This window comes from Cyphomyrmex costatus, unplaced genomic scaffold, assembly GCF_001594065.2.
Source record: "Cyphomyrmex costatus isolate MS0001 unplaced genomic scaffold, Ccosl1.0 scaffold91, whole genome shotgun sequence".
NCBI classification, from domain to species: domain Eukaryota; kingdom Metazoa; phylum Arthropoda; class Insecta; order Hymenoptera; family Formicidae; genus Cyphomyrmex; species Cyphomyrmex costatus.
The window spans coordinates 81,045-104,005 of record NW_017280495.1 but is presented as its reverse complement, the minus strand read 5'-3'; the positions used below and the strand labels follow the sequence as shown (position 1 = coordinate 104,005).

The following is a 22,961-nucleotide window of genomic DNA, read 5'->3' as shown; positions in this document are numbered from 1 at the left end:
CCCTCTTGGCACGGATGTACGAACGCGAGAACGCGTGTACGCACGACCGATGGGTTTGCACGCGCAATCTGCCGCGCCGTAATTGCACCTAATCCGTTCGATGCGCGCCTTCGTATTAACGATGACTTAATCGTCGCGGTGCGTTGAACAGACGGACAGTGTGTCGTACGCTGTAAAATTTACAGAGCGTAACAGAGAAGAGAAAATATTGCGTAATAAAGATTAATTTAAAAAAAAAAAAAAGAAACAGTTGTAGACAATGGTTGCGTTTAACAGAAAAAGCAGTTTAATAAGCACTTTGTACTGATTGGATTATATTTTTAGATCTAGAAGAGAATAGTTCTATCTTAATTTAGATCTAAAAGCATAATTCAATCAGCGCAAGGCGCTTATTAAGCGCTTTTTCTAATGAATGCAGCCATTAGTTAGCAATTAAAAAAATAAGTTACTTAGTAAATGTATTCTTCAAATATCGAGTGATTGCTTATAATCTCGGATATTATAATCATAATATTTGAAGATTTACAATTAATGTGAAAGCTTTTTACGTATAGATCTTCAAACGGCAAGTCAAATTGCCTGTTATATCTTGAATATTCAATTCGACGTGATTTACGTATAGGAAGCACAGAAGCGAGAAGAAATGACCGAGGCTCGTCCCAATAATTCTCTGTGAGAACCACCGAAAAATCTGACACTTCGAGAGATCTTCCGCCCAGAAAATGCTCTGATCCTCACAACGGACTCCTTCCTGTTCTACACGGAATGCCGTGGCCGTGCCATAAATGACTATCCGTGTCATTAGTATTCCAGTGAAGGACCGTCTCTCGCGGTGCATTTATGGGATCGTGGATCGGGGATCGCGATCGCGACGGCGGCAAGGACGGGTTCTCTGCCTCGTTAACAGGTGAGGAGCAGCTCTGAAAGTGAGAAAGGGAATTTTGGAGTAAGTGAGGATATGCATTAGGTTTACCTTTGTATTGAGTTGCCATTTAAGAGATGTAAAAATAACTCACGTTTCACTCAAAGATTTCTAATTCGTGCGGATTCCGACAGATCGTATCTCGTAGCACTTCTATATAATATTCATGGATTTTTCGGTTCAATAATCCGATCAAAAAGTGTTGACTTTGCATTTTTACCTGAGGACGATGCGCGGTCGAGCGAGAGAGAACAAGTTTGCGATAAAGCTGGCGAATCTGAATTTCGTCTCCACGCCCCTCATTTGTCTCGCAGTGCGCTTAATGGAATCGAGGGAGGACGACGAGGATCGCCGTCGAAAACAGGTGAGATAAAAAAAAAAAAAAAAAAAAAAGGACGCCGAGGGAGGTTTCGGAGGACGCTGGCGGAGCAGATGATAACGAATAAGAGGTCTTCCTTTCAGTTACTCCCGTACTCTCCTGCGTGATATCTTGATTCCCCTTTCGCCCTACGACGCCTGAATACACTTGTTTCGTCGGATCTCTTTTACACACTTCCTATCTGCGTTTCCTCCGCACCTGTTTCTCTCTTTTTTCCCCTACTTCTTTCTTCGCTCTCCCGGTACACGCAAGTCTTGCTCCAAGACCAGAGAGAGGCCACAAAAGCAAACTGTTAAGAAAGATGGATTTGAGATTCTTTTTCACGTGTGAATTAAATTTCGCAATTAAATCGTCATCTTCTCCCTCCCCCCCCCCTTCTCGTTTTCTTCCGTGATACGTTTTTAGAAAGAGGGGGGGGTGTGGAGAAATAGGATTTAAAATAGGATAGAATTTATTGTCCGTTTTAATTTTAAAACTCTATATTTCAGGCTTCCTTAAACCCATCTTTAAATATTCTAGTCTAGAGTATCAGAAGATAAATTTAAGGAGCTTCAAATATAAAGCCTGACTATGAATACACATTAAGATACTAACACAGATTGGCTTATGACATCTCAAGACTATACTTAAGACAATCTCAAATACAAGAGTGGAATATCGGGCCTTGAACACGAATTCACCAATGTACGATTAACTCTTAATCTCGATTCAATTTATTTCTTTATCCTTTTCTAATTTTTAGAATTTTAATTTCAGAATTTCAAATTCTGAGAATTAAAAAAGCACAAACGGCGAGTTAAACCGGGATCAAAGTTAATCATCAAATCTTAGATCGGTGAAACCGGGTCTTATAGAAGACTGAACAATAGGTGCGAATAAAGTTAATTCGACGCGGAAGAAAACGCTCTTAGGCCCGTCTCCCAGCCGTATCTCTTCCACACACTTCGCTTCTCCTCTCCTTTTCTCTCTGAGGTTGTGCACCTCGTCTCGCACGTAGACAGTGCAAATAGAACGAGTGTACCCATTCTAAATACCACGAGCGTAATGCAAGGCGGACGGGAAGATCCGGATCTGATGTCCGGGGTCTACAATTCTCTACCGTGGAAACGGAAATCTCCGAGAGAGTGGTGATCCGGTGTTAGAGTGCTCCCTTTCCGACACGGAGCGACCAAACGATCGGACGCGAGCGGTTCCGAGCGGAGGACCGGGTTCACGATCGCGCGATCGATCGATCCACACCGGGGTCGAGATCATCCGTCTAGAGAAAGAAAGAAAGAAAGAAAGAGAGAGAGAGAGAGAGAGAGAGAGAGAGAGAGAGAGAGAGAGAGAGGCGCAGAGAAAGAAAGAGAAAGAAAGAGACAGAGAGAGAAAGAGAGAGAGAGAGAGAGAAGTGGCGTGCTCACCCTTTTTCTCGATCCGGCCGCACACCGACCGAGGTCGACGCCGAAAGAGAGGATATCCTTGCGCCCTGAGCGTCGCTCGCCAACTCACGAGATGTAATACGGGATGCGTGCACCGGAGACGTGGCCGCGACGCGGTCGTCCGCGTGCGCTCCTCAGTGTGCTCCTTTGTGGAGTGTTGGCTCTTTCACGGGACGCTGCTTCCTCCGTGTGCGCGACGACCCGGTTCACCCTCGTCTACTTCATGTTCGCGCAGTTGGCGTGAACTCAACGGACGGTGACGCCGAGCAGCGGACGAACGATCGAAAACGCGTCGGTGAAACGAAACGGGACGGGAACGGGACGCGCTTGACGACGAGACCACGCTTACCGCTGCTGGCGGCGGCTGCTGCTGCTTGGCGTTCACCGGCGGCGACACTGGAATGCAGACCGACAGGTTTTGAACCGCGGCGGCGGCGGACTCGTGGTGGAGGGATGCCGCCACGGCGACGGCGACGTGGTGGTGGTAATAGTGACGACACGACGTGGCCAGCCTGGAAGCACTGGAAGCTGCGGCGACCTGCGTTCAGTTTCGATACTTTCAGAGCTTTCAGCGTTCCTATCTTGTTTTACTTGTTTTACGTCGAATGAACGATAAAGATAGAATGATAAAGTGTTCAAAGCGCGTAAACGTACACAAACTAAACACAACTGATACAGGGGATCCGTTCCTCGTAACTACGTCGTGTTACTATCTCCTGAACTTGAGTGAAACGAACATGCGATTAGATTCGAAGAGAAAAAGGAAAAGAGGCGAAAAGGTTCTACTTACGAACTTTTGAAGTCGCACGCGAGCTTCCGCTGCATTTATTTTTACATCTTTTCGTAAAGTAAGATAGAGATATACGCGACATTCATGAGAAGAGGAGAGAGATATAATTGAATACATAGTCGCCGCTTGAAAACTAGGGTTTTAGTCTCGTTCAGTTGGTACTTCTGATCACATGATGCAGCGCGCGCGCTTAATTATTTATCGATGTGGATTAATAAACGTATAAATTTGCTACAGAAATGCGTAAAAATCGATGCATACGAGGTTGATATTAAATAATTACATAATAGATTTTATAGATATATGTGCAATTGCATGCAATAATTGAAACATGTTCAGTTTACTAATGATATTTATACTATGTACGCTGTAATATTTTCAAATTCGCTTACAACATACAGCGCATATCAGCGACTGATAAGTTTGAAGTCAGGAACGTATCGCGTTTCAGAATGCAATTTGAATTTCAAAAAGTCAAGTGGCGATGTATTCAACAATTCCATAAAATATACATAGTTGCGTATGAAGTTGGTATATTGAAATAATTTTTTTCCGTTAAATAAAAATAATCGTTCTTCTCTCTATATATATTTTTATTATTGTTAGATATAATTGTGTGATTAACGTATGAAGCGTATTTCATCGAGCGATTAATACTTGCTTGACATTAAATAAGAATTTGTCACCTTCAAATATATTTTTTCCTTATATAGTCGAAATCACAAATATTATGATGCTCAAATATAAATATAACAAATTAAGTTAATTTGTTGATAAAAAAGGACATGCATAAGTTTTGTACCAATATAAATTATAATCATCCATTTTTTTACCTTCTCCGTCTAGACCAAGCCTTTTTACTATTCTAAGCTTTTAAAAATGTGGAAAGATATTACATTTTTCTTTTACATTACCAAATATTTTTTTAACAAGATATTTTAAAAGGAAACTCAGCCCTCCTTTATTTAAAAAAAATTTGAGAGAAAATTTTATTTGTGTTAAAAAAAATTATTCAAATTGAAGGTGGAGTTAAGCTTATAATTTTTATTTAACTTACTTTTTAATCTTTTTTTAGTTCTAAAAATAAAAAAAAAGTATAGTAATTTGGACCGAGATTAAAGTTAATCCAAAATAATTATCTTCTTTTTAAATGTGTGCGTTATATTTTTTATTGTATGTGATGGCGTGGCTATGAGAGATGAGTTGATTATTATGTGAGCAACCCGTATACAGTTTACTAATAATGAATTTTAATTTTAGCCTGAGTCTCTCATCACCACTCAGCTTTGTAACTGTTTGAGTGTGGGTCTCGCCTCATGATTAGCCACGTATCACATACAGGAATTGTTGGAGATATTATTTTGCGATACAATATCTTAACTTGTGGTAATGGATGGATTGTTTGCTGAAGATGACTCGAAAGTTGAAACGTTCAAGGTTTATACGCCAGATATTTTATATTTGATTATTATTAAAATTATTGCTATTGTACAATAACCAGCGCTGACTCCTGTAGCCTTTTTACACTGTTACATTTTCAATTTTTATTAATATATTTAAAGGAGTCTAACTATTTATTAGTTTTAATTCTTTGTCATTGTTAATTATCTTCTATTAAAAATGATAATCAATATATCTATACATGTATATATATGCAGCTTTGATCTTGAACATATCACTTGCAAGTTCCTCGACTCTCACAAGTCTATAATATTATGACAACCAAAGCTGCAAATCAGCAAACTAAATGCGATCTTATTTTAACTGGTAGATATGCGTCGCTCTCAGAATCGGTTATCGTCACCTTGTCATTTCAGCGAAGCTAAATATGACACTTTTTATTTACTATCGAAGAATGTCAGCTGTACATTCATCATCATTTCCTCCTCCAGTGTATCAACAAATCCCGAATATATCGATTAGTGATCCAATTTTAATCAGGTTGTCTCGAATTGTTACATAAATTTTCACGCGTTATACTGATTTTATATCGTTGTGCGCTGTCACTCGATACGTTTCTCTGATTACTTTTTTTGCATTTATCTTCTTCTCTTTTTCTCGATTTGAAGGTCAATGTCCAATGTCAAGTAATAACGTCTCTATACATTTATCTCTAGTATTTAATAATAATATCTAATAATATATATTAGCATAACATCATTTACATTGTCCTTTCCTCAATAGATTTGTTCTTTAAGCTTTTGAATCTTTCATCTTTCTTCTTTTCCTGTCTATTTTATATCTAATTATCCGATTCATTACGATAAAAAGTATAACTCACAAGTAAAAAGTATAACTTTTATCAGTTTATATACAGAGAAAGAACATATTTTTTTCTCATTGAAAGAAGTGCAGTTGAGGACATTCTATCATTGCCTGTCTTCTTTTTCTTCATCATCCGCCACAAAAATGTCGGAGCGGCGCAAAGATGAATCGTCATACCATGCACCGACAAACACTCTGTAATACCAATTTCTTGGCCATAATAAGTAATATATATATATATATATACATATATCTCACTCTTGGAAAAAATTTTCAAATCTGTAAAAGAAAAAAAAGTAATTGTTATATATATAAAAATTGATTATAGTTTAGTCGGTAAAATACACGCGGCTTTAGGATTCTCGTAAAACTTATCAAATATTTGGCTGATACAATTATTAAATTTATGATTTATTTTAATATAAACGTTCCATAAATAAGTATGCATACACTTGCAATATTATTATAATATATCTTATATATTATTGCAAAATTATAATTTTTTTTCTCTCATATTGCAATTATCATCTCAAATCTCTTCGATGTCGATCATTACTTTAACTTATTGAACTGGCCGCGTTGACTTATCTATAAAGTATTGTATATATCCTATAATCGTCGATGTTAGTTTGAAGCAGAGAGGTTTCTCTCTGGTTTGAAGTTTTGCATCATCGCGTCGCGACATCCAACGTTCCATTCCAGATTCCAGATGTTTCTGTCTTTCAGCTCGGCCGCGACCATGATCCGCAATTCCGCATCCATGATTTCGTTGGATTTCGCGTTCCGCTGCCACACTGCCGCTTGTAAAAGATTTGATGATTCCTGAGTTCATCAACCATCTGTGACCGCTGGTGACAGTCTGTGTCCGATACGGAGTGACGGTATCGGCATAATCACCTGAGTTGTCTAGTGACGGTAGCAAGGAGAAAGTTCTGTCGCACCGTTCTGTCAGTTGCGTTACGTCAGGTATGCGTGGATCTGATTCTTCTCAGCTGACTTGAATCTGTAATGATCGCGAGGATAAATGTAGTCCAGCTAAACGTCCAGTTTTTTGTCGCTTATTCTATGTAGAAAATAATGTATTACGCTGAGTAATAATCAAGATCATTTCCTCATGGAGAATTTAAATTAATCTTTAGTTGACGTTACAGTGTTGCTACCAGATGTCACGATGAAGAAGTCGTTAACTCGCTAAGGCATCGCGGATTGACCGAAGATGTCAGAGCCTACAGAAAGTCAGGTGGAACAGTGCGACATAGTCTTGCCGAGACAAGGTCTGCTGTATCAAACAGATGCATTGAATTACATACTCTGTAAGCCAAAGTTGATCCCGTTGAAATCAGTCACATTGGAGAAACTCGAGAAGATGCAGAGAGACGCGGAGATCAAAGTTAAAGAGACGCAAGAAGCAGAGGGTAGTCTTGATGCAAGCTCATAAACATTTAGCGTTATCTAGAGACCAATAGAATTTGTCGGACATCACTGTCATATCAAGTATTAAAGACAAAATGGTACTCGGCGCTTTCCTGACAGAGATCATAGTGGCGTTTCTACTGGCTGGGACTCTACTCTTTAAATATGGAAATGTGTTTCGGCATCACATTGCAGTCACTATTTCCGTGTTGATAGCATGGTACTTTTCCCTATTAATAATTTTCATGTTGCCATTGGATGTCTCTTCGGTAATTATCTGTTTAGATTTGCTATAATTATTTTGCTCTAATTATTGAATGCTTTCCATTTAGATACAAATCAATATAAGTGTTGTTCTATCTTTGTTACTCATGAATATTCAGAAAGAGTAAAGTTTGTGTCTCAATTTGTGTCTTATTTTCACTAAATGGAAGGTATTCATTTTTTTAGTATATAGTCTTTTTATTTTTACTTTACACAGAAGAGTAAAATAAATAAAAGAATATTTATATTTACAGACCGTATTTAGACAGTGTGTAGAGCAGAATATACACAACAATACTAAGGATACCAATAACACAACCTCTGCACCATTTACTACATGTAAAGAGCCTTGGCCAAATGTTCCAGAGAATGTATTTCCAAATCTATGGAGGATAGTTTATTGGACATCACAATGCCTGACATGGTTGATACTCCCGTTGATGCAGTCTTATATAAAAGCAGGAGATTTTACCGTACGCGGGAAGTTAAAGTCCGCTTTAATAGATAACGCTATATACTATGGTAGTTACTTGTTTATATGTGGTATACTCTTGATTTATATTGCGCTAAAGCCTGGCTTAGATCTCGATGGGTGAGTGAAGTTATAATAAGTGTTAAAGTAAACAAAAAAACAATTATATTGTAATGTATAAGTCTTATATAAGTCAGATACAAGTCTTGAAATGTTACTAATGTGTGTAGAAATAAATAATTATAATGTTTACTGTTTTGCAGGCAAAAATTGAAAGCCATAGCATCATCTGCGTCCAATACGTGGGGTTTATTCTTATTGGTTTTATTGCTCGGTTACGCTCTTGTAGAGGTACCTCGAGGATTATGGAACGCCAGCAAGCCTGGGTATACTTTAAATTATAGGTATTTCAAGGTGGCAAAATTAAGTTTAGACAAATGTGAAGCGGAAGAAACGGTGGACGACATACTCGAGGTACAAAATAAATATTTTAACGTTACATTTACGTTTTTAAGAATTGAAAACAAAAACTATAATGAATAATAAATGCTATTTAGTCACTACAAGTTGCAACGATATCCATTGGGCCTGGTCATCCGTTCCATTGCAATCTGGAAACGATCTTTCAAAAAATACCTGCAGAACTGAAAGATAGAATGAACAGAAGACAATTGCCCGATGATACTCCAACGGATACACCTACTGAAAAAGCTCTAATTCGTCTACACAGACAGGTTTGTTAACAGTATATATATGATGACACGCTTTAGCATTTCTATATTGCTATTATTTCTGTTTTAGACTATCAAAGCATTGCAGACTTTACAGCGCATAGAAACCCAGTGGGGAATTTTAGTGGACAAAATATTTAATTTGGAAGATGTAGCGAAGAATCAAGTGAGTCATGATAGGAGATTTAAACAGGCTTTTCCTACGCATCGTTCGCTTCCGTTTCGTATTGTTTACAATCCTGTTGTCGGTAAGCAACATCTCGTTTTGCTTTGTACTTTATTCTGCTGCGATATCATATAGGCTGCGTTCGGTTTTCACGCTCACGCGCTGTAAGGTTCATCCTATCATTATTGCTCGGTACTTGCAGAAAAAAGATAGAATGATGCTTACACCGCGTAAGCGTGGAAAACGAATACAGTTATAATATTTATTTAATAATTTAATTTTTGTAGCTTTCGATTTTGTAATTTTGTCACTTAAATTTCAGAATGGTATTGGAAATGTATTGTAAAGGATTACGTTTTAAAAGGAGCTGCTATTTGCGCGGGCTGTTTATCAGTGGCTGTGGTATGGTCAGAAGTAACATTCTTCAACAAGTCTCCTGTGTTATCTTTATTCGCTCAATTTCTGAATTTAGCAAAAAGAAATTATGATTATTTTACGATAGAGGTAAAGATTTGTGTTTATTATTTCGTACAGAATATACTTTTATTTATATTACGTGCACGTTTTTACTTGATTATCAGGTGTTATCCACATCGATCATCGCATATCTTTGCTATTGCGCCTACTCGACCGTCTTGAAGATACGAGTATTAAATTTATATTACTTGGCACCCCATCATCAAACGAATGAGTACAGTCTTATATTTAGTGGTATGATGCTGTGTCGCTTAACTCCGCCAATGTGTCTTAATTTCTTGGGACTTATTCATATGGATTCGCACATCATCAAAACTCATATACTGGAAACGCACTATACACAAGTAAAATTATTTAAATAATCTAAATTTTTTTTAATTAGTTTCTATCTTTATTGTTTACTTATTGTTTTTTTTTTATCAGGTGATGGGTCATATGGATGTCATTTCCATCATATCCGATGGATTTAACGTATACTTTCCAATGGCAATTCTAGCATTCTGCTTAGCTACATACTTTAGCATAGGCAGTAGATTGCTTTCCATGCTAGGTTTTCAGCAATTCCTTGATGATGACGAATTCACGACGGATCTCGTAGATGAAGGGAGAGAACTTATAAAAAGAGGTATTGACAAGTTATATTATTAATTACACTTTTAACGCGATGTATGTTTTATAAAATGGTCTTTGCAATTTAACTTTGTGTTAATGTTCAATAATATTGAAGAAATAAATATTGAGATAAGAAAACAACATATTTTTTTCTTGTTATAGAAAGACGTAAACGGCAAAGAGCGGAGGATTCTATGTATAGACGACGCGAAATGCAGGAAAGATTTAATATTTCGGTGGGTACGCGTTACAGGACGTCTCGACAAAGTACAGACACTGGTATGTATAATGAAAAATAAATGATACTATATAAGATTATATAAGTAACTTTATCGTTGACAATTCTTTAGTACGGCCGTTAAAACGAGACGAGTCAATCGAATCCGCGAGAGCGGGTCTGTTACACGATTTCGATCCTACGGAATATTACATCGGTATGACATTTGGTGGAGATAGTTATGGTGCAAATCGGTGCGACATGGAAAATCAAGGCGATATTGATTCGTTCGAGCCGAGTAACACGAGGGCATTCTCTACGAGTACAAGTCGCGTAGGTCCTCCACCCAGAGGATTGTTCGATGATATTTAAAATAAATAACCGTATTTTTGTAAATACAGTTTAGGTGCTAGTGTAGAATCCATCAATTGGCTTTTAAGGATTTACACAATATTTATATCGAGCAATACGACGTTTTACGTCGATAAGAAACAACATAATAAATCTTAATTAAACGTGAAATGTAAGGCTTTACATTTCACCTGTAGCATTTTGAATCTGATTACTATGTAGGAGCACGAACTAAAGTAATTGTATCATTTTAAGATATATTTATAACTTATTATATATGAACAAATTGGATTAAGAATGAAAGTCCCGCAGATGTGTTGCTTAAAACAAAAACTAGTTTTTTTTTTTAAATAACATTATCATGGCGGATAGAATCAGTGATAATGCAATGAATGTTCGACTTAATTATTAATATGTATATTATGTTTATTAGGACAAATATATTTTTATTCTTCGACTATTATTTTAAGTTTTGTATAGTTCGTCTTATGTTGGAGCTAATAAATAATTTATATACGATTTTTAACTATATGTACCTGAAATAATTATTCATTAATATGCTTTTTATAAGTAAGATTATACCTGAACATTTTCTCTTATAATAGTTAATCTTGATAACTTCGACTTTCTCAGTATTATATATAATTACAAAAAACTTTCGTTTGTTTGAAAATTTACAAATTTTGTTCTAGTCATTTTATTTTTATTTGTATTGCGAATAGTTTATAAAGTTTTGGAATGGTAAATGGATAGAAATGGTATATAAAAAAATCGATCGAGTGTGACCAACAGGAAAATTTAATAAGAATAAGTCAGTATATAACAATAATAATAAAACGCACTAATCACCAATGTAAATATTTGCAAATAATTTAAAAATTAAAATATCGGAATTTATATTATAAAGGCATTTCAAAATAAATAGAATAATGAAACTTCTAGTGCTAGTTAGAAGTTTTGTCATTTGTTTTATTACAAAATTTATATCTCCCATAGGTACTTTTTTTTACGATCCAAATATATATATTTACAATTTAAGATATATCCATGATTTATCCGAAAATTTCGAAATTTCTAATTAGTTTGTTTCTTGACAAAAATGTACTAAAGCATATCAATTTTATTCATTACATGAATCTTATATGTCGATGAGTATTTATATAAATAAGACATCACTAAAATAAATTCCTGCATTTATAGTATCGTGAGTAAATTTTATAATAGGAACTATTAAATATTTGATATATTAATAGATAACATGACCCAAACAACATAAAGTCTAAAATTGTGACATAAGACGTTTTTGAGTCGTCTTTTAGACACAAAAAAACGTCTTATGACCCGATTTTAGACACTTTTTGTTATCTGGGGAAGCGAGTTAAATCTTCGGACTTTTGAGATTACGGTTCGAGTACGTGTCTCGAATAACATTTTTTTTAATAAACTTTAATGAATATTTAAAACGAGTATATTGCTCTGTAGAGTTTAAAGATATATATAAAATATATTTATGAGAGCTTTATGCGAGCTTGTTAACATATTGTACATTTTTGTTACGCGTGTAATTTGATAGAGGTTAAAACAATTATCATAGTGATGCAGATTTAACAATTTGTATACTACAGAACAATTTCTTGTCATTAATAAATTAATGAAATTACCTCATTGATAATGGACATAAAACATATACATATATAACGACAAAATATAAATCATGCCTACATGCGATCTTGATTCTGTTAAATATTTTGGTGACAGCACTTCGTAACAAATGTAACGTAAAATTAATGACAATAAATGTATCACGTAACATTCGAATGTAATTAAGTTTTTCTAGATATCTCATCACAAATTTAACAAACAGCCATTCTAGGTTAAATAAACGATGTAAAATGTAATGCTCGTAAGAATAAGAAACGATAATGCGTAGATCATTATTATTTTGATAATTTTTGTGCGTTCTGATTGCGAAATCTTATTTTTAGTATTTTCTCGGTGTTCAGAATCAGTTGATTCCGGCATTAGCAGCAACGGTTCCAGCAGTAATAAACTCGACCTGTTTCTTCGGTGTTCGTTGGTATGATCATCCTTCGATCGGTAGACCTGATAAACTAGCGGATCCTGTGAATCATTATGGCTAATCTGTTTCGTGCTGCTTATCAGAGTGCCATAATCACGATAAAATGTCATGGGTGTGCAGCCGGCTCTCGATGTTCTTACGTGATAGTTAATTATACAGCGATGATACAATTGAGTATTCACTACGAGATTGCAACAAGTACGATTTACAACATTGATGCTCGGCTTCAACAGCGATTGCAGATCAAAGATGTCTCGGGGCCAGCAATGAGAATAAAATATACCCGCGACGTTAGTTTTCGTGTAATTGTAGACTAGCATATAATCTCGATTTTGATCGTATCGCGAGCAGAAAATATCCTCGGAATCCTCGCGCGGATACTTGAAGCATGAAACGTCGTCATACTGACACAGAATTACCTCTATGGCGAGCAACGACTCTTTCGTATATATCAAACGATCAGTGTATACTGGACTGCCCTTTGTTCTCGCGCACTTTCTGCAAATTGTATGTCGTGGTAAGAAAAGCGTGTCTATTAAGGTTTTCGCTGTAGTGGGGCTATATTTCTCGTAGTAATCTTGAATGTCGTACTCATATAAACTATTGCATGGTTGCTTAATCGCTCTAACTTCTTCATAAACATGACCGACATTCGATAGGTCTTGAACAGTAGCTTCGTGGTTTCCAATCATCACCTGCTGTTGATTGCAGTTTTCAATTTTCCACTCACTATCAGGATATACCTTATCTCTTGCATCTAATGAAATCTTTCTCGAATCGGACGAGCTACTAAAATTTGTGCTATCGCATTTTTTATCAATCACAGAGATCGATCCTTTCTCAGTGGCAATCAGAATATCATTTTTTGCGGATGTATTATCAGTAGCGACTACAGATTTGCAAATTTGCATGTTCGTTATATCTACCTGCGGGATACAATATGCGTGTGTTTCTGGTGTGCGCGGTGTCGTTATTGCTTCAGTGAAAAAGCTCACATTCGTGTCATCCACTCCACAGTTTTTGATGTTACTACGTCTCGCTTCTAATTTTAATTGCTCTAAGTGCAGCTGATAGTGATGAACACACGCAAAGTTATATCAATTCCTAGAGCTCACTCGTTCGCTTCGCAATTCCTGTCTGATCTTTTGTAAATCATAGAGAACCTAAATTCCAAACAAACAAGCACTAAATATTATATACAATATAATGATATTGTATACAGACATTCTTAATGATTTGTAAATGGTAATCTAACAAAAAATCTAAAACTAATCCATAACCATCATGACAAATACAAAAAAATACCGTAAGAAGTTAATTCGCTTCAAACACAAACCTCTAATATAACTGAAGCACTCCAGGCTTGAGTGCGACAACTATCTGAGCAGTAACTTCCGTCCTTATTGGTAAGTTCAGGAAGTCCTCTCCAATGGTTGGTAGACACTTCAATAAAATGCCGAGAAATAATGGTTTCAGTCGATTCAATTACATGGTATAATTCGTTTTCATCGTCGAGTAATGTCGCAAAGTATAAACGTGCTCGTAGGAAATATCCTAATGGCCAGATCCATTCCTGAAAAGATTGGGAAAGATGTTTAAGAATATCTTGCATGAATGTTAAGTCTCTCAATCTTTACAGATTTCAAAACGAATATACGATTATGATAAAAGATATATTTACAGGCCCTTGATGATAATTCCATCCATGTGCTACTTTAGAATCGGTACTGTCATTGGAATTATCATAATATCCATTATATGCCCAATCCGCAGGATCTAATGTCTTCATTCCTAGCGGGCCAAGTAGTACCTCCTCTGCTTTTTTCAGCGCTGTCCAAGCATGACGAGGATCAAACAGTTCCGGAGCCTATTTTTGAATCATTATGAATTGTGATTGAATTTGTTATGATATAAAATACTTCTTTTCTATATTATCTTCACAGAATAGTTTTAATTACTGATAATAACACTCACAACGACCATCGCAATGGGAAAGTTAGGCCGCAACTGATAATCCGCCCATTCTTGCGTCGCTCCGTGACTGTCCTTAAATATACCTCGTCGATGGATCAAATTGGGTTTCGACTCGCTCTGAGTTGGAATCTCATTTACGTAAAAGTACTTTTCGAAATTTGTTTGAATTCTGTCGGCCCATTGTTTATAACTCCAGGTTATTATTTGGCCTATAGTTCATGTATAATTATATAGAATTACGCAAAGTTAAATATTTAAACTAAATTAAATATTTTATTACACACAGTGTTCTCGGCATCCTTACCATCGCGATTTTTACGTTGAACACTGCCGTATGGAAAAAGATTCTGTTTGTACAATTCAGCCAGAAAACTGAGAATGCATTTACTTAGCCCAACTATCTCTACGGCGGAACCGTCTCTAGGAGTAGCCGGTTTGCCTTTGTTACCAGCTTTTTCAGAAGATCCCATCTTGTCCATCCAGGTACCGCAATTAGCATCGTTGCCACCGAATATGAAACCGGTTTCAGGATGAACACCGATCTGATTATTAAATCCGCGATCGGTCATATGCTCGTCGATCTGTTTCCCGGCGTTTCTCTCTCTGAAGCAGAGACCTTGAAAGTGTACCGTGAGAGCTTCCTGAATTACTTCATATAGTGATTGATCCTGAAACCATTTTTATGTCACGTAACGCGCAACTTTTAATTTAAATGATGTATATTGAATTACAATCGAAGTTGCGACTACTGTTTTTTATAACATACATTTTGTCCTGACTCTAAAGCTGGTGAATCATCAGTCGGGAACAATCTTGAAACTTTATCGGATAAAATATCCAAACCGTTTGGCACTTCCTCAGTGTAACATTTTATCGTATAGAGCCACCACCATAAAGCATCGCGGCAATTGTACCTATTGCAGAATGACATCAAAAGTTTTGAATCGAAACTTCCTAAAATATTTTCTAAAAATGCTCCAAGAAAGTATATTATACCTCGCATTACTTCCTTTATCGAGCAGATTGGGTATCAGGCCATGTCGTAAAGTACCAGCGAATCCAAGAATTATGAATCTTGCTTCGATATGCCTGTCCGTCAAAAGTAACAGTCCTCTCAGAGCAATGAAAGTATCCCTACCCCAATTTCTTGTATAACCCGTTGTGAAATGCGGTAAGCCTGCCGATAATGTTAAACACATTTGTTCTGCCACTCCGTCGTGGATTTTAATTTTTGGCTTAGGTGATCTAAGATCTGGCGATAAATCTGGTAATTGTGATGATCTTACCACACCACCCATTTGTATCGAGACTAAACTCAATAATTTAACAAATGTAGACCCGTTCTTAACAAAGCTGGAAAATAATAATAATGTTAAATAAGCAAAACATGATTAATTTTTGTTGTAGATATTTTATTTTTTTTTAAATATTAATTAGAGAACTTCTTAGTTTAATGCTGTTAAATTGATTCAATATTCATTTCGATTTCAATACTTACTCTGACATTAAACTGTTGCAGTGATCTAAAAGAATTCTATAAACGTTCACAATTATAACGTCAAAGTAACTCGGCACAAGATATCTCGGGATTAATTTGAACGGTTCTAGTGCTTGTTCAAGCCAAATTCCAAGAGATTTAGTGTCGTCATCCAGTTTTAGACGTTGCCACACGTAATCTAATAATTTTTTAATTATTATTTTCATCACATATCGTCAGTATCGCAATATACGATTATCATTTTATATTACCTATTAACCAGTTACCCTGTCTAAGATTGACACACAGGGGATGTCCTAGATCGTTATTTGGACGAATATCAGCCAGTAAAGATATAATGCCTAATTTGAAAATGCGTATTAGCTGAGGCATTTATTAAACAACAATAGGATACGAATAAAACTCGTGCCAATATATTGATGTACGAATTGTAATTTAAAAAATATGAAGAGTGTCTATATAAATATATACTTCCATATTCAATTAAATATAATATTACAGTGCATCACCTTGCAACCCAGCATATACAAGAGGCCCGTATCCCGGCACATTGTATACTCCAAATTTGCTCTGAGTTTCTTCTCGTTCCTCCTGATCGCATCTATATAATATTTTATTTAAATCCGAAAAGTCCATGCAGGAAATTATATTATGTAATTCTGATTTTTCATTTGAAGTAATCTGCGAGATAGTATTTTGGAGTTTTATTAAAGCAGGTACTATATTCGCGTGAAGAGCCACACTGAAATTAAATTTATACATAAGAAAGTTAGAGGATACCATGGTTTGAGAACAGAAAGTTGTAATTTGTACCGTATAGCTATAACGGAACCGGGTTGAAAATTCACGAAATTAAGCTGCGTAATTTTAGGATCGCCGGAATCAACCTTCTCGATCATCGAGGAGTCGCAACATTGTATGTGCTGTTTGAGGCTCAATGTATACTCAGACAATCCATTTATGATGTTTTCGTCCATTGTATATTTCTCGGGTAAAAAGAAAAGTGGTTTACCATTTCTGTAATGTGATTTATCGATCAACATAAACATGTAATCTTTCTTTTAAAGAAAATAAAATTTACGGCTTACTTGGCATCAATGTGCGAAAGTGACGCTTCTAAAATAATTTCTTCCACTATACCCTCCACTCTCAGTGGTCTTACGTGCTTTCTCAGATCATGAGCGTTAGAGTCTGGGTGTTCAAATGCTGTGAATGCGACCAAAACTACACTCTCGTGAGTAGTCGGTGAGTGTCTTGTTACAGCCACTATATCAGTATCCATTTGATCGACAAATACCTAATCAGAAAATAAATTTTTAGCTATATATATTAACTTCTAACACACCGCAAAAAAAATCAGTTTTTTCTTAAAATCGCGAAAACTCTGCAATCCCTAACATACTTGCGAAAATTTTTGTTCACCAAGCATATAATGGAGATCGTTTAAAACCTTTTTAGCCGCAATTATACCAGTTTTCGAGTTAATAAACTTAACGTTGTTTGTCACATCGTCGTCTGACCATGAAGTGTACTGCCTTTTCTCATCTACCACGTGTATCTGAAAAAAAATAAAATCTCAGAAAATCTTATAAATATACCAGGGGGGATTTCATGACAGAAATACAAAAATTTGAATTTGCACTACGAGCTTACGTGATGAGGCACCAATTCATCGTATCCACGATTACTACCACTAGCACAGCATGCCATCGATACAAGCGCTGCGCTTGGAAGTAGATCAAAAGTACTTCGTTTCTCTATTGGACTAGGATTATCGTGAGTCACATCCATAAACAGGGCGTGAGCTATGCTCGGCACTAACGGCCGTGTTCGTGGTTGCAGGAATGCTCCAACTGGCTCTCCTCCGTACCGATATACTAATCTCCCTTGTTCATGGCTATCCCAAGCAGACATAGCTTCTGCAATATATAATAGTATTGATGTATATTTTCATTCGCAATATGTTCTTTTTTTTATTAACTACATTTTAAAAATATTAAGTAAATAACAATTTTTGGGAAATATGACAACCTCTTATTAAAGATGTGATGCCAAGACGATTCACAAAGATGTTGTCTTTTTGATCGGAATTGGTAAACAATTCTGCGACAACGTAGAGATCTGGATGAACTCGTCGTGCAGCGTCGAGCATATACTGTAAATAGAGAATCATGCTATTAAGTAAACCCTCCTGCATTAAGGTTGTTTAAATTGTGATATACCTCAGCGACGGGGATCGGTGTAGAATGACAATTGTCTAATCGAATACCATCGAATATCTGTGCCGTTTGTTTTACATAGGTTTCCATGTGCTGCCATAAGAAAGGACAATCTTCTGGTTTCTGCCCATATCTATAACAATATCATATTAAGAACATATATTTTATAAATTTTCTGTTCATGCTGTACTTTCTACTAATAATTTAATAAAAATTTAAATAACGTTTATCTGACATTTTTACCTGAGTTTCACGCTGTCTCCCCAAGCGATGAGTTCTCTTCGAATATACACATTAGAATCAGATTCCGCGAAATTCTTCAAGGGATCACCATCCATGACCCATCCATTGTGAGCCATAAGATAACATCCATTATCTGAATACATTATATTTTCTCTTTCTATTAAAGATTTAGGTACTCCGTAATCAGTAAAATATCTATGGAATGTAAATTTATCATATCAAGAATCATATTTATACAAATTGTAATATAATGTTATAATATTTACAAATTTTAATAAAATTACCTGGAAACAAGAGGATTTTTTTCAGTAATTTCCTTAATTCGTGGACCATCGGATTGCACTCTAAAATATCTTATGCCAGCAATACTATTTTCAACAGCAGCATTTAGATGGTTTTGCACATTGTTGATAATAATTTCGTCGAGTTCTTGTAATTTATTTTTCAAGTCCTCTGCACATCGTTTCAGACGAGTTTCCTCATCGAAACAATCAGCTCTACGTAAAGTAAAAGAATCACGCATAAGCATTTGTGTGAGAAGATATATATTAGCTATATATCTTATCGTATCTATTATACATTTATTTTACCTATACGTATTATATTTCTTCAGGGCAAACTGCATATCTATGCTTGATTTTAATCTACGAAATGCAGGATCTTGAATCACCGTAACATCTTTGGTTGTTGTATTATTAACGTCTTGTGGCATCTCATTGCGCGCTAAATTTAAGAATTCCGTTACAATTTCATTGACATCGATGGTGTACATCTCATGTATTTTCACTAATGGTAAGAAATATGTGTGAAGAGCATGCCGAATCGCCTAAAGACAAAATAAAGTAGATGCAGGACACGTTAAAGCAGAAACAAAAAAATTAAATTTTAATTATTGGGGAATAATTTGTGACTTACATTTAAATGATCCTCGGTGTCAACTACGGTAGGGATACCTTTAAATTCCCATTCTCCAGAAGCTACCTGAGTTGTTAATTCAAACAATGTTGCATCCAAAATATATGCCGGACGTAAATGAGGACTGTTAATACAGTTGTACGTGCATTCCGGGTGAGAAACTAGGAAAGGACTTTCATTTGCTGTATGATTCAGAACGATATCGCAAATGCTCAACATCTGTAACGTATAAGATGAAGGATTCAATACGAAGGATGAAATACGTAGGTATATGCGATTTATCTTGTTTTCAATAAATGATAATTTACCTTCCATTCATCACGCATTTTATTTGCAAATGTTTCGATATCATGGTAAGTAATTATCTTATTATTGTCATTAAAAGCGGGATTAAGTTTGGTTTGATCCTTCAGGCTGTAAGACGACTTAGAATTTCCTAATTCCTAAAATGAAATTCGCACTTATTACAAATATTGTATTCTTATATCGTATTATGCATCAATATCACTCAAACGTTACCTGTATCGGTGTAAAATGAATTGCGTTATATCCAGAATTTCGTGTTACCAATAATTTACTTTCCCATGTAGAAAAAGATCCTAAATTCTTTGCTAGAACTGTTTGGACTTGAATACAATCTAGAGGCAGTTTCTCTCCATGTTCACCTAATTTCAATTCGGGATCCACCAGCAAGTATCCAGACGCAACAGGTTTTATATTCCCTTCGACTCTGCAACAGACGTGCCTTGTTATTAAGAAATAAAATTTTACCTTACTCGTAATATTCTTAATTCACTTACTGATCAGTGATATAATAATGGAATGACCCTGACGAAGTTAAATGTATGCTTGCTGACTCGTCCACCCATTTCAATTGATAGTAAGTATGCCTCTCAAATTTCTTATCGGTCGATAATGGATGATTTATAAAAACATCAAGTGTTTTTCCAAGAAGAGAAGCTCCAAGTCGAAACTCAACTATCCAACCTGCAAGCAACATAAAATATTTACAGCAAAGACATGCCGCAATAAAAATTAACAAAACACAGTTTAAAAACAAATTTTAAGAGTAGCAAAACTTCTTTTTAAAAACCTTTTTTTAATCTGTATAATATTCCATCTAAATGTTCTCCATTGTTCACAGTTAGAACTCTTATTTGCTCATGGGTTGTAGAGCGTGATGGCAAAGGATGCATGTTCTTAGATGCCTGAAATTATAAAAAGAATTTTATGTTAAAAATGTAATAGATATCGCTTGTAACCGACAGAATCGAACATTTGTGAGAGGTAGGAGATGGAATAAGTTTACCAAATTTTCGGGACCAGATCTGTCAGAGAGCTTCCAAAGGGATGATACGCCTCGAGCGTAGGAAATGAGCGACAGGTATGTGTTTAGCTGGCAGAGTATAAGCCTTAATATAAGATAATGGCATAAAGCAGTTAACAAGCGTGTACGATATTACATTACGGCATTTCTGGTGTGTGAGCACATATAAAAGCCGCAGCTATTCTTACCCTACATACTAGGTAGAATTACAATATCGTGGTACCGCGCAGAGACAACTGCTTTCTGCCATAAGACCCCCCAGTCAATTTTGTAACGAATATGGCAAGTACAGACCATCTTCCATTGCCATTAAACGATCATATCACTAAGACTTTTTATTGTATTGCATTGTATTGCACGTTCGCGCGTATAAAACTTACAGTTAGCTCCAATCCTCTACAGAGCCATTTACGGATAATTTGCAGAAAGCGTCTAACAAGCCTTAAGACCATTTTTCTTGTATTGTAAATGAAGCGTCTTATTCTTCGAGCCATTACCAATGCGAGTTAATTGAACGTTTTTAGTTGATTGGTATGGACAATTTATTAGGAAAATGATATCGCAGCATCTGCCGACATTTTACATGTATAAGCAAAATCCTTTATGTGTGTTACCTATAACAAATATATAAAATAAAGGCTACTAGGTGCGTAACACGTAGATTATGATATTGCACATATGTTTCTTTATATATAAAACTCTAATGTTATATGAAGGTAATAAAATTTATGAAAAACAGACATTTCAGATATTAGTAAAATCTTAGTACTTACATTATTTCTATAAGATGCATTATTGTAATTACAGTAATTTAATCAAAATAAAAGAAATTATTAAAAGTATGTGAAAGTATATATTATAAGAAAAAAATATAATAGAAACTATAATAGATTATTTGTAACGCATATTATACTTTAATATTTAAAAAATGTTATATTGTAATACTAAAATACAAATATTTATAGAAATAAATTAATAATCTCTTTATTAACATATGTTAACAATTATTACTTTAATATATACATATACAAAAACACTTTGTAAAAAACATTAACGCAATTACGCAATACATATCATTGTTCTACGTACCACGCATTTTTTCATATATAAAGAAAGCAATATAAATTGATTTATGTGAGGAGCTGAGTAAAGATTAGTAATTATAATTTACAAGAGTATGATTTAGAATACAATTTAGAATTATGATTTATACATTAAGGCTAATGTCAAAACCTATAACAATTATTATGTTGGGTCTATGAGATCCATTTAGGTAATATATGTCAACTAACATGACTAAAAGGCATTAATTTGAAGGAATAAAAATAAGATAACTTGTATAAAAAGAATGAATATTAAGTTTATAACAATAATTCAAAACTGCAAATATAACATAAAGAATACAAGCAAATAAGTTTAATAGACCCACTGTTAGCTTTAGAGTGATATAGGTAGAAAAGAATAAGTACTAAGTTCAATAGCAATAATTCAAATTTGCAGATGTAGCATAAAAAATATGAACAAGTAAATTCACACACACATAATAAACCCACTGTCAGCTCCTGAGTGAAATATATATATATATATATATATACAATTAAATATTAAATTTGATAATAATAATTGAAATTTGTAATGTAACATAAGGCATATAAATGTGATATCAGTGAGTTTAATAGACTCACTGCTAACTCTGGAGTAATATATATAAAAGAATAAATATTAAACAATATTAAATACATTATCTTTTAAACCATGACGTGAATGCACAACAAATTAGAAATAAAGGCCCTAATTGGTCAAGCTGGATCTTTAGTGTTTAAATAATTCTATGTGAATTTGCAGGATTGGATAATGAATAAGTTATAACAAATATATAATTCAAATTTGGAGACGTAACATAAAGAATGTAGACCCACTATCAGTTTCGGGGTGATAATTGAGCCCAAAATATGGACTCATTGTCAGCTCCGAATAATTAAAAGAACGAATAAAGGGTCAAACAAAACCAGTTGATATCACAAATACGAAACGGCCACATAACGATACAACATAACAATACCATAATACGTATATATAACGATAACAATAACATCTAATCTAATTATCCATCCATGCAAAAAAAAAAACGAGCGCAAACAGCGCGAATACACAAGTATTATTTACACCAAGAAACAACTCGATATGAATATTTTCGCAAATTGATCACACGCGATTAAAAACTT

General features: G+C 35.1%; 4 protein-coding genes across 4 annotated transcripts; 2 read left to right on the top strand and 2 right to left on the bottom strand.

Moving 5' to 3' along the window:
* Window positions 1-6,674: 6,674 nt before the first annotated feature.
* On the top strand, window positions 6,675-7,258 carry BBIP1 (BBSome interacting protein 1). Its single transcript, XM_018549930.1, has 2 exons — window positions 6,675-6,743; window positions 6,929-7,258. The coding sequence occupies exon 2, from the start codon at window positions 6,994-6,996 to the stop codon at window positions 7,213-7,215; it is 222 nt and encodes a 73-aa protein (XP_018405432.1). The 5' UTR covers window positions 6,675-6,743; window positions 6,929-6,993; the 3' UTR covers window positions 7,216-7,258.
* LOC108781833 (LMBR1 domain-containing protein 2 homolog) lies at window positions 7,216-10,705 on the top strand. The gene is made up of 10 exons (XM_018549929.1): window positions 7,216-7,459; window positions 7,709-8,046; window positions 8,190-8,400; window positions 8,484-8,660; window positions 8,728-8,905; window positions 9,146-9,327; window positions 9,405-9,644; window positions 9,724-9,925; window positions 10,075-10,191; window positions 10,263-10,705. The coding sequence occupies exons 1-10, from the start codon at window positions 7,286-7,288 to the stop codon at window positions 10,499-10,501; spliced, it is 2,058 nt and encodes a 685-aa protein (XP_018405431.1). The 5' UTR covers window positions 7,216-7,285; the 3' UTR covers window positions 10,502-10,705.
* Window positions 10,706-12,347: 1,642 nt separating this feature from the next.
* On the bottom strand, window positions 12,348-13,642 carry LOC108781812 (uncharacterized; the record flags this gene model as incomplete). Its single annotated transcript, XM_018549897.1, has 1 exon — window positions 12,348-13,642. A coding segment is annotated over one exon (1,293 nt), but the record flags the coding sequence as incomplete, so codon positions are not given.
* On the bottom strand, window positions 13,616-21,188 carry LOC108781811 (glycogen debranching enzyme). Its single transcript, XM_018549896.1, has 25 exons — window positions 21,117-21,188; window positions 20,503-20,617; window positions 20,210-20,396; window positions 19,929-20,139; window positions 19,718-19,852; window positions 19,410-19,628; window positions 19,085-19,320; window positions 18,779-18,991; window positions 18,495-18,689; window positions 18,255-18,384; window positions 18,064-18,187; window positions 17,686-17,951; window positions 17,435-17,590; window positions 17,121-17,329; window positions 16,846-17,049; window positions 16,542-16,774; window positions 16,284-16,373; window positions 16,033-16,210; window positions 15,531-15,887; window positions 15,301-15,448; window positions 14,839-15,202; window positions 14,535-14,743; window positions 14,242-14,427; window positions 13,897-14,133; window positions 13,616-13,723 (listed from the first exon to the last, which is right to left on the bottom strand). The coding sequence occupies exons 1-25, from the start codon at window positions 21,186-21,188 to the stop codon at window positions 13,658-13,660; spliced, it is 4,740 nt and encodes a 1,579-aa protein (XP_018405398.1). The 3' UTR covers window positions 13,616-13,657.
* Window positions 21,189-22,961: the final 1,773 nt, after the last annotated feature.